Source organism: Acanthisitta chloris, unplaced genomic scaffold (assembly GCF_000695815.1).
Source record: "Acanthisitta chloris isolate BGI_N310 unplaced genomic scaffold, ASM69581v1 scaffold11748, whole genome shotgun sequence".
NCBI classification, from domain to species: Eukaryota; Metazoa; Chordata; class Aves; order Passeriformes; family Acanthisittidae; genus Acanthisitta; species Acanthisitta chloris.
Genome location: NW_008687617.1, coordinates 818 through 12,073, shown reverse-complemented (window position 1 = coordinate 12,073; position 11,256 = coordinate 818). Strand labels below are relative to the sequence as shown.

At 46.9% G+C, this 11,256-nt stretch overlaps 1 protein-coding gene across 1 annotated transcript; it reads left to right on the top strand.

Annotated features, from left to right (window-relative positions):
* The first annotated feature begins 6,672 nt into the window (after positions 1-6,672).
* LOC103807929 (somatotropin) lies at positions 6,673-10,909 on the top strand. Its single transcript, XM_009080681.1, has 5 exons — positions 6,673-6,747; positions 7,883-8,046; positions 8,634-8,750; positions 9,124-9,285; positions 10,613-10,909. Exons 1-5 carry the CDS (start codon positions 6,738-6,740, stop codon positions 10,811-10,813), a joined length of 654 nt encoding a protein of 217 aa, XP_009078929.1. The 5' UTR covers positions 6,673-6,737; the 3' UTR covers positions 10,814-10,909.
* The last annotated feature ends 347 nt before the right edge of the window (positions 10,910-11,256 follow it).

The window sequence follows — 11,256 nt, the reverse complement described above, 5'->3', positions numbered from 1 at the left end:
AGCCCAGCTCCTCCTTGGCAAGGACCACTAGACCATCACCTTCATGGGATCAAAGGGTAACCCAGGCTGGAAGGATCTGGACTAGGGTGGACTTTAAGGTCCCTCTGTCATTCACCTGCCTGTACCTGCAGTCAGTGTTTCTGTAGGGCTGATTTCCAGTGAAATATTAAGATTTAAATTAACTGTAAGGAGAATTCTAGGAAAGAAGTGGCTCATGGAAAAATTGTAGGAAGGAAGCAACTCATTGAGAGAAATTGTGCAGAGGATAAAATGATAGCATTGCACAGTTAGGAAATAGGGTCATTCTTTGTTAAAAAAACCATATCAAATGTTATAAGAAACCCACATATAAAAATGTCTTTAAAGAAAAACAGATAAAATTTAGTAATAAGTTGTGCAGTTGACAAGTGGCTCATTGAGAGAAGTTGTGCAAAGGATAAAAAGAAAGCATGGCACAGTTAGGAAATAGGGTCATTCTTTGTTAAAGAAGTCATATAAAATGCTATATAAAGCCCATATAAGTATCTTATTTTAAAAAAACTATATGAAATTTAAGGTGCAGCTTAAATTCACTGTCTGACGAAGGCTGACAGGGTTTGTTACAGGCCAGATCTTTGTTTGCCTGCCTAGACTCCCAGCTCAGATGCTGTAAAGGGAATGAATCACAACTTGGTTTTGCAGCCAGTCATGGGTTCAGGGATGAGAAAACATCTGTCCATTCCCCATCTGACACTCATCTCCCTCCAGCCTCTGACAGATGCTCTGATTTATAAATTTATTGACTGTTGCTGACAAGCCCCAATTCCATCCAGAAGAGCCATGACAAAGGAGGACAATTAGGCAGTTATGCCAGCGCAAATGACCAAATACTCGAGCAGCTGAGACAGTCTGAACAGATTTGTATTAGGGGATGGAGATGGAAAGGCCATATGGTCCACAAACACAACAGAGGACTTGTTATATGAATTTCTACTCTGAATGAGCAGGGACACTCTGTGTCTGCAGAGAGACAGATCTTGTAAATGTAGGCTCTTTGAGGAAGTGCTCAGACAGCGAAATCCAGTTTTACCCTGATTTTCCAGTCCTTGGGTATTCCTTTTTCATTTGCTCCATGGTCTGATGTTTATAAGATGGTAGAGGCAAAAACTGGTCACCAGCAGCTCCTACCAACCTCGGGTTGCCCAGAGGGCCAAATCCTGCCGTGTTTTGTCATATAATCAGTATGTTTCCTCTGGAAAAATTTGGGTATTCAATTCTTGGTTTTCACTATGTCTCTGTGGGTCAAGTCTTCCCCTCTGCTTCTGTTGTGGTGGCAGAAGCAATTCACAGGCTCTTCTTCAAAGGGAGGGAAAATCCTGGCTATAAAAGCAATGACCATTTCAGTTATTAAAGCTGAAAGTGATCAGCTTGCAAAAGGCGTTGTGAAGGTGTCAGCTGTGTTTAATAGCATTTGGATGTGATTTATGGCTCTGTTCTGAGACATCAGTGATGAAATTACCCCTAGAAACAAGCAGATCTGAGCAGAAGTGGTTCATGTGGTAAAGCACAGGCTCTGCTGCACTGATCCAGAGTTAACCTGTGGTTCATGGACTACTAATAAGCTATAAAGCCATGAGAAGGTGTTTCACAGAGCAGAAACCAAGTGGGTTGTGCTGAAGGTCTGGAGATATCATCAAGGGCTATTACCTAAAAGGTGATGTAGAATTGTACCAATAATCTTTATGACTGATATTTTAAATCAGTATTTTATAGTCATCACTGTACAACTGTGCTTTTCTGGAGCAATGAACTTACCTCTGGCAAGGGAGAATATTCTGGTTACTCCCCTCATGTTCATCCAAACTACTTTGTCAATTGCCAGCAGTAGATACAAAGTGTATTTCCAAATTGCTTGGATGCTCTCAAGGTTGAAAAGTGCCTGGGAAATCTCCAATGCCATTATATGGCCTTTGGAATGAAGTACCTTCTTCCACCCAGCCTGAGTGTCACAGGCAGGATTTAAAAGAGGGATGAACAGGAGTCAGTGCTATGAAGTGCCCAAGTAATTTGATTGTCATGTCTGGAGGGAAATCCATGCATGTGGGATCACAAGAGGAGTAGGACATGCCCATGGCAATGTCTCATCCCTAGAAGTGTTCAAGGCCAGGTTGGAGCAATCTGGTCTAGTGGAAGGTGTCCCTGCCCATGGCAGAGCATTGGAATGTAATGAGGTTTAACATCCCTTCCTGCCCAAACTATTCTGGAATTCCAGTATTCCTTCAAATGTGACATCTTGGAAGAATTTAGCAGCCAGGCTTCCCCACTGAGCAAAATATCTGAAGCAAATCTTGTGGGTTTGCCTCAAACTTAACCAGTGTCATGCAGATTCATGTAGCTTTTCCTTTGTAAAGACCTAAGATTTTAGCACTGAGATTTGAGCTGTACCATAAAGTCTTGGTGTGCAAGGAAGGGAGAGGAAAGCAGCTCAGGAGATAGTGGTTGAAGCTGTAAAGCTGGAGGACAGCATCTTTCTCCTTGCCTCTTTCTGGGAAATGGGTGAAACTCTTGGGTTGAAGCAAAAAGAAAGGCAATTAAAGGTCCTGGAAATCTCATCTAAGGGTTTAAAGGCAATAAATAAAAACAGGGAGGAGGGGAGCAACAAACAGTTCTTGTTGCAATGGATCTAGGTGGGTGCATGAGAAAACTGTGAGCTCAGGGAGGGCCAAACTTTGCATGTGTCAAGATCTGAACAGCCAAGAGTTTACATTCAAGCCTCTCCCTAAGCAAAGCAGAAGAAAAAAATCTCATTGTTTCAGAGAGCTTTGCTAATGGAAATATTCAATAACCATAACCTGACCTTGGCTTTCTCATGGACTCCAAGCCATTTCCCCATAATATCAGGAAAATATATGGCCCTTCTTGAGGCAGCAGAAGCACTATATAAATCAAGGTTTTAATTGATTTGAAGACATTTGCCAGCAATGCAGATTTGATTTTTCTGAGGAGCTAGAGTCAGACTGAAAACGGTGATGCAGGGAAACAAGAAGAAAATCAGAAGACAGACCCAGGCAGATATCAGACCAAGAATATTCATTAGTGAATCATAACAATAAAAAGGAAATGAGTCACAATCTTAATGCCCTAAGAAGTAGCATACCCTAAACACAGTTTAATCAGAACCTTCAAGGACCAAATTTTTGACTTAGAGACTTTTTTTTCCCCCTTGTTGTTAGAAATGGGTTGAGAAATGCACAGGAGCCAGGCATGTGGGCACACAACATCCTTTCCATCTCAGAGCTGGTCCTAAGCCCCTCTTGAGTATCCTGGGAAAGGGTTTTTCCTAACTGTTCCTAATGGTTTGCTTGCAACTGGATCCTAGAGGCCCTGGAAGCATGTGGAGGCTCTTGTGATTCAGCCTCAGCATCTTCCCTCCCCACCCCATTAACATCCTGTAGGACAGTGCATGGATTTGGAGAGGCACTGATCAAGCAATTCAGCCCAGTAAAGATAAGGTTGGTGGCTCCTGAGTGGCAGCTCATGCTGGGGGACATGTGATGGTGTCAGATCCACTGGCAGAGAGAAAGGCTGAGAAAATAGGAATGGATGACACTTCCCATGGTCTGTTTTTATTCCCTGCTGCTGCCGCCTGTTAGTGAACAACTTACTGTTGCTGCATTTCAATTTAAAAAATGGATTTTTTTAAAAAATCACTGGGTGGCTTTGCTTTGTTTTAAGCAGATCAGATTCACTTTTCATTTATCTGACTCTCTGCAATCATTATCTGCTTTCCAGCTGTGTTGCTAATGAGTGTCAGGCCCATCACATTACTGATGGGGGAAACTGAGGCATGAGCGGTGACTGTGGCATTCCCTAGGGCATGGGGAAGGATTAGTCCTAGGATCTGAAATCCCTTTAGCTGGTTCCTGTGCTGCAGCCCCGAGCCAGTAGCAGGGAAATTGTGCTTCATAGATAGAATCTTGCTGACTGCTTTTGCCCACTTCTCTGGAAATGGCTTTTCTGAAGGCTAATTAGCATGGAAGAAAACAATGGCTGAAGCAAGGAAGAGAGGTAATGATCTGTGTGGCAAACCAGCATGCGCAGTGGACCTTCAGGCTGAGCAGTCAAGCAGAAACACAGCACATTTGGGACTGCTTTAATAAGAGACCATCAGCCAGAATTTATAGATACAGAAAACAGGAGGTTCTTCAGGAAAAAGTCATGGTAAAATGCATTTCTGCAAGCTGGAAACTGGAGATGAGGGTGCTCAAACAAGGGTGGTCAGTTCTGGGTTGGAGTGCTGGACCTCTTCAGACTAAGGGAGCCTACAAAAGAGATGAAGTGAGACTATTTACAAGGGCCTGGAGGGACAAAACAAGGGGGAATGGCTTCCCACTGACAGAGGGCAGGGATAGATTGGATATTGGGAAGAAATTCTTCCTTGTGAGGCTGGTGAGGCACTGGCACAGGTTGCCCAGAGAAGCTGTGGCTGCCCCATCCTTGGAAGTATTCCAGGCCAGGTTGGACTGGGCTTGGAGCAACCTGGTCTAGTGGGAAGTGTCCCTCTCTACACAGCCACCCCATGCTGAGGGTCCCCAGGACCCAGGCAGCACACTCACCTGCAAGGAGAGTTGCTTCATTTCTTTAGTGACACCTGTTCAGCTGGTGATGCTCAGGGTAAGGTGGGTGAACACAAGACCACCCTGAAGAGAACTGAGAGTGTTTTTTTATTCTTTCAAAATAGAAAGGAACTTGGAAATTGCAGACTATCACACAGGTTTTATGAGATGCTACTTTCTGTTGCAAATGCAGGTGTTTGAAAGCTTAGAAAAATGCCAAGCTCATATTTGAGGGCTGCTTATGCAACTGCAATTCTGCCAGTGGTGTGTGTTTGCCTAGCCCAAAATTTCAGTCACACACTGCCTTTCTCATGATGATTCTGCCTCATTTAATGCCCAGAGATGATTGGGGACAATCCAAGCCCCAGGGGAACTACACAGTCTGGATGATTCCAGCATGTCCATGCTTGGCTGCTATATTAAAAAAAGTTGATTTAACATCAAGCTTTCACTACCAGAGCTAGAGAGGCAGCAGAGCAGCCAGAGATGGGCAGCACATGGGTGCAAGGTGCTGCACTAGTACAGCATCATCTCTGACCAATAATGACATATTTAAACATGATCTGGAGTAGAAAAACACACCCAGATGTTTCTGGCTATTGGGTGACAGGACACCTGATAGCTGCAGGACCCACTGTTCCCTCTTCTCTAGGGACTGACATTTACCCTAGGACACCACCACATCTCCACCTCAGGGGTTTCTTGGAACAGAACACGCTCTCCCCAGAATGTTTATTAACCAGCTTTCCACCCACTGCTGGCCTGGGGATGATGATGCCTCTTGGAAATTGGATCCACACAGGGAGACATGGCAAACCCAGGGGCTGCCAAATCACCACTCGATCAGGGACAGACCCTTAGCACCAGACAAAGGGCCAAACCAGTGTGGTTTGGGGCAATTGGTGCTTTATAGGAAGTAAAAGGCCTTTAGGACTCCCCTGGAGTTGCCCATTCAAGGTTCTGTCTTGTTTTGCTCAAAAGGAAGGATAAGTGTGCTGTGACTTCTCCTTTTCAAGGCCAGGCTGGATGGAGCCCTGTGCAATCTGGGCTAGTGGAAGGTGTTCCTGTAGAGGGTTGGACCTAGATGGTCTTTAAGGTTCCTTCCAACACAAACCATTCTGTGACTGTATGATTCTCTTCCCTATCTTTTCTTTCCCATCTCTTCTACCCCGCTTCCATACCAGCCCTCTGCCTAATCTCCTTAAAAGTAGGAAGACACTCATAACCAGATCCGCTCACAACCTGAGGATGAGAGAAACCTCCCAGAGCTCTGGCACCTGGATTTGAAGTGGGCAGGCTGGAACCCAAACAAGCACCTGGGCATGACAGCTCTTTGTCACACCTACAGCAGAGCAGCTCAGCAAAGCTATTTGCTGAACTTTTGACCTATTGGTAGAAATTGAGAGAAATAGCATTAATCTGACCATGTCCATCCAGCTCTATCCCCACTAACAATAAAGGGGAAAGCATCATAGGATCATATAATTGTTTAGGTTGGAAAAGCCCTCTAAGATCCTCAAGTCCACCCATTTCCCCAGTGCTGCCAAGTCCATCACTACCATGACCCCAAGTGTCAGATCCACACAGCTGTTAAATCCTTCATGGGATGGTGACTCCACTCCTGCCCTAGACAGCCCTTTCAGGCAAGAAATTTTCCCTCATATCCAATCTAAACCTCCCCTGCCACAACTTGCCACTTGCTTTAAGTCAGACATCTCCCAAACTGTCCAGTCAAGCCTGTGAATTGTGGGCCAAGGCTGCAAAGCTAGGCAGGAAAATCAGGTGGACACAGCAAATTCCTCCATGTACAAGCACTGATCTGCCTTGGGATGGGTTTTCCAATGATCAGGGAACTTCAATTTGCAATAAACAGCAGGATATGGTGAAATCATTGAGCACTCGGGCAAACAACCTCCCCAACCTGTACACCTGTGTATAAATGACTGTGATGAGGTAGCACCATTGTGAACACTTGTGCATTTATGCACACAGAAGACACAGAGCTGCTGTAATGATGGACACACAGATCCATTTTAAACAGAGCCCCTGCTATATAAAGGGTGGCTCAATGAAAGGAGGGTGTCATATGAAAGGAGGAAGCATTCACTGTCAAGGAACACCTGACCAAGTCACCAGGCAGAAATGGCTCCAGGTATTTTTTATTTCATTTTTAAGGGATTTGCCAGTGCTGCTGTGTGTAGGGTGACAGCAGATGAGGATGGAGTGGTGTTGTGGTGGGCTACACACACTCCATGACAGCCCTAACTTAAAATATGGCAACTTATAAACCAATGAAAAAGAACACCTTTCCCCACAGTGTGACTTTAACCATGAATTAATCTTTAGACTAAACTGGGCAAGGAGAGGGTGGAGAATGTGAAGAACAATGTTGAGCCACAGTTATAATAGTTATTATTAACATAAATGTTGACAGGGACATTAAAATTTATATCTCAAGCTTAAGACAAGGATCAGCATGATGTCTAATGCTTATGTCCTACAGGCTCTAGGGCATTCCTCCTCCAAAGGGTTTGTGCTCTTTGCATCACAGACAGACACTAGGCTGAGTTAGATGCCACAGTCTTGACAAAGATCACCAGATTCTACAGGCATGTCCCAGACAGCAGGTCTCAGCACAGGTGATGTCACCAGCTCTCCTGCCAGTGAGGGCAGACAGTCAGTGCCACAGCAGCAGCATGGCATAACCCATGGCTAAGGTGAGGTGCTCCCAGGCTCTCAGCTGGTACTCACCATCCCCTGTTTGCTCACACAATGAGAGTGCATTGTGCTCTTCCCATCAGGGAAGGGCTATGGAAAAACATGAGTGTGTCAGGGAAAAACACATGGACACACACTAGTTTTCATGGTGCTGGGATAGGTTGCCCACAGAGTTGGTGAAGTCACCATCCCTGGAAGTGTTTAAGAGGTGTCTGTCTGGACCTGGTGCTGGATGATATGGTTTAGGGTTTAGGGGTTACAGTGGAGTGACAGGTTAATTGTTGGACCTGATGGTCTCTTCCAGCCTTGATGACTCTATGATTCTATGACCCAGCCAGGAAGACAATGCTGATAACACTGGGAGCCGTACAAGCCCTGAGGGTGTCTTAGCGAAAGGGTGTAATTTAATTTCAGGGAGGGGTAAGCTCACCTGAAGTCCAACAAGGCACCAAGAAGTGCCCTCAGCTAGCATGGACAGCAGAGACCCAGGATTAATTCCCAGGTGCCACCCCCTCCCTCAGCACAGTCCCTCAAGGACTGCTAACACCTTCCTCTCTGCTTTGCCACAGGGTTCTGGTTTTCTCCTCTTGCCATTGTTGTGATCACTCTGGGACTGCAGTGGCCACAGCAAGCTGCCACCTTCCCAGCCATGCCCCTTTCCAGCCTGTTTGCCAACGCTGTGCTGAGGGCTCAGCACCTTCACCTCTTGGCTGCTGAGACATACAAGGAGTTTGTAAGTGGTGTGGCATTGGGGCACCTCCTCCACTTTAGCTTGATGGCTGTGTAACAGAGACCTTTCAGCTCTTGGTGTCTTCTCTGTCTGCTCTTGATGAGGAGAAAGGGACAGGACTGGACCCTGTCTCCTCCTTTCAGCTCTGACTCCCTCTCTGATTCTGCACACACCTCTTCTGAGAGCCATGGCTCCACAGGGTCATGGCACAGGTATCTTCCAAGACTTTCCTGTGTCGGTCACCTTTGGCTCTGAATGAGTCTGTGTGCTTAAAACCATCCTGGCTGGTGGCATGAGCTTTGGCAAGAGATCTCCTTGGGGGTCATTTACTTCTTGGGACAACCTGGTCCAGGTGTGGTTTGTGTTCACCTTAGCACCTTGGCTTAGTGAGAGGAAAATCTTTAGATCCTGTAGCTATTGTGCCAACACACAAATTCCTGCTTCCTACCTGCCAACCCTGTCCAGAGGCACCTCATGTCTCACATTCATTTCTTGCAAAGGGTAACCATTCAGGAACAGCTTGGGAAGTGCCTGTGATCTTCTCCAGAACACGGGTAACAGACCTGAGTGTAATTGGGATGTCTCCACAGGAACGCACCTATATTCCAGAGGACCAAAGACACATCAACAAGAATTCCCAGGTAGCATTTTGTTACTCAGAAACCATCCCTGCTCCCATGAAGAAGGATGATGCCCAGCAGAAATCAGTAAGTTCTGTCTCTCAGAGCAAGCACAGACTGTTGGAAGAGCCCAGCTGTGCTACACTGCAGGAACAGAGGGTTTCCATCTGTGACCACTCTGGCACTTCAGCCCTTCCCTCCCTTTTTTACTACTTAAATCCTGCATGAAGAAAGAAATCATCTTGGTTACACTGTAAATCATAATCCCACCCTAAGGATGAGATAAACTGTTGTCTGCACTTGTCTGGGTAGTGCTCCTCAGCCTAAAACTCTGTGTCTGCTGAAGCTGCAGGAGCAGTGGCACATCTTAGGGTCACCTCTAGGCTGTTCCAGAGAGACCAGGACACTCTACCATATACCTCACCCACACAGCTGTGACACTTTCTTGTCTTAATTCCAGGACATGGAGCTTCTCCGGTTTTCCCTGGTTCTCATCCAGTCCTGGCTGACCCCAGTGCAGTACCTAAGCAAGGTGTTCACAAACAACCTGGTTTTTGGCACCTCAGACAGAGTGTATGAAAAACTAAAGGACCTGGAAGAAGGGATCCAAGCTCTGATGAGGGTAAGTCACAGCATGTAGTATGACTATGGAATAACAGAGATCTCCTAGGCACAGGGTCCAAAGGCCATGAGAAATCTCCCCACTTTCCACTTTGAAGACCAGTGGCTTCCTGTGGACTTTGCTTATCTTTAGGTAATGAGATAATGACAGCCCACAGCAGAGGTTTCATTACCGAGGAGGATAAGAGAACACAGAACAGATGTTAACACCCCTCAGAAAGCAGTACTGACTGGGATTCACAACAGTCCACACTCAGTCTCCCCAAACCCATCACCCAGAAACACTGAATTGCTTAATCTGCTGTACCAACAGCAACAACCTTCCAGTACCTGAAGGGACTACAGGGAGGCTGCAGAGGGACTCTTTGTTAGGAGTTGCAGTGACAGGACAAGGGGCAATGGGTACAAATTGAAAGAGGGGAAATTTAGATTAGATATTAGGAAAGAGTATTTTAATGTGAGGGTGGTGAGACACTGGCACAAGTTACCCAGGGGGCCTGTGGATGCCCCAACCCTGGCAGTGTTCAAAGCCAGGTTGGATCAAGCCTTGAGCAACCTGCTCTGGTGGGAGGTGTCCCTGCCCATGGCAGGGGGTTGGGGCTGGATGATGTGCCCCCTGCCCATGGCGGGGGGGTGGGGCTGGATGATCTTTAAGGTCCATTCCAGCCCCTAAAATTCTATGATTCTTTGATCATATTTGCAACATCTCCATGCAAAATACTCTGAAATAGGGCAAATTTTGTGAGGTTTGCAACTTGGCTTTAAGGGTACACACCATTTTATAGAAACATCTGTGGACAGATGGAAACCTGTGCTCTGATGTTTCCCTCATACATCAATACGGCATCCAGACAGCTGAGAGCTGGGGGGTGATCTTCTTCAAGGAATATCTTATAGAATCATAGAATCCCATGGTAGGTCTTATGGACACAACTTCACTTGTGGCTATTTCAAGTAACAACACACATCCAGCTGAAAAAATGACCTCTTGATTATGTCCTAGTTGTTCTCCCATCAAAACCATCTCTAAATGAATCATAGAATCATTCAATGGTTTGCGTTGGAAGGGACATTCAAGGTCATCTAGTTCCAACCCTCTGCCATGGGCAGAGACACCATCCACTAGACCAGGTTGCTCCAAGCCCTGTCCAACCTGGCCTTGAACACTTCCAGAGATGGGGCAGCCACAGCTTCTGTGGGCAACCTTTCCCATCTGGCAGCTTTCCAGCCACTCTTCCCCCAGCCTGGAGTGTTGCATGGGGTTGTGGTGACCCATACTCATCCCCAGGCTCCTGCAGCCTCCCCAGCACCTCTCCACCCTCTTGCAGGAGCTGGAGGACCGGAGCCCACGGGGTCCCCAGATCCTCAAACCCACCTACGAGAAATTCGACATCCACCTGCGCAGTGAGGACGCGCTGCTGCAGAACTATGCCTTGCTCTCCTGCTTCAAGAAGGACCTGCACAAGGTGGAGACCTACCTGAAGGTGATGAGGTGCCGGCGCTACGGAGAGGGGAACTGCACTGTTTGAAACCAGGGATGGCTCTGATCCCGCTCCAGCCCCTCATCAGCCACGGCTGCCCTGCTCCTTGGAAAAAAAATTGGAGATTAAACCTGCTAATGCCAACATGCCTCTGGCTTTTGCGGGGGGCAAGCCTTTGTGGGGGGGCCAGGAGGGATGAGTAGCCAATGGGACAGTGTGGATTTGGGGCTTGGGGTGTGGATTTGGGGGTGAGGGAGTGTATTTGGGGCTGAGGGGTGGATTGGGGGGCAGATTTGGGCCTGGAGGATGGATTTGGGACTGGGAGGAGCAGATTGGGGTCTGTATTTGGGGCTGAGGGAGTGCATTTTGGGTTGGAAGGGCAGATTTGGCACTGGAGGAGCGGATTTGGGGCTGGGGTGGATTTGGGGGTATATTTGGGGCTGGAGGATGGATTTGTATCTGAGTCAGGTGAATTTGGGGCTAGGGCATGC

What these genes read in the sequence shown, in the direction of transcription:
- LOC103807929 (XM_009080681.1), top strand. An exon ending in CTGAGACATACAAGGAGTTT is followed by an intron (nt 8,047 to 8,633) that starts GTAAGTGGTGTG and finishes ATGTCTCCACAG; the next exon opens with GAACGCACCTATATTCCAGA. An exon ending in GGATCCAAGCTCTGATGAGG is followed by an intron (nt 9,286 to 10,612) that starts GTAAGTCACAGC and finishes ACCCTCTTGCAG; the next exon opens with GAGCTGGAGGACCGGAGCCC.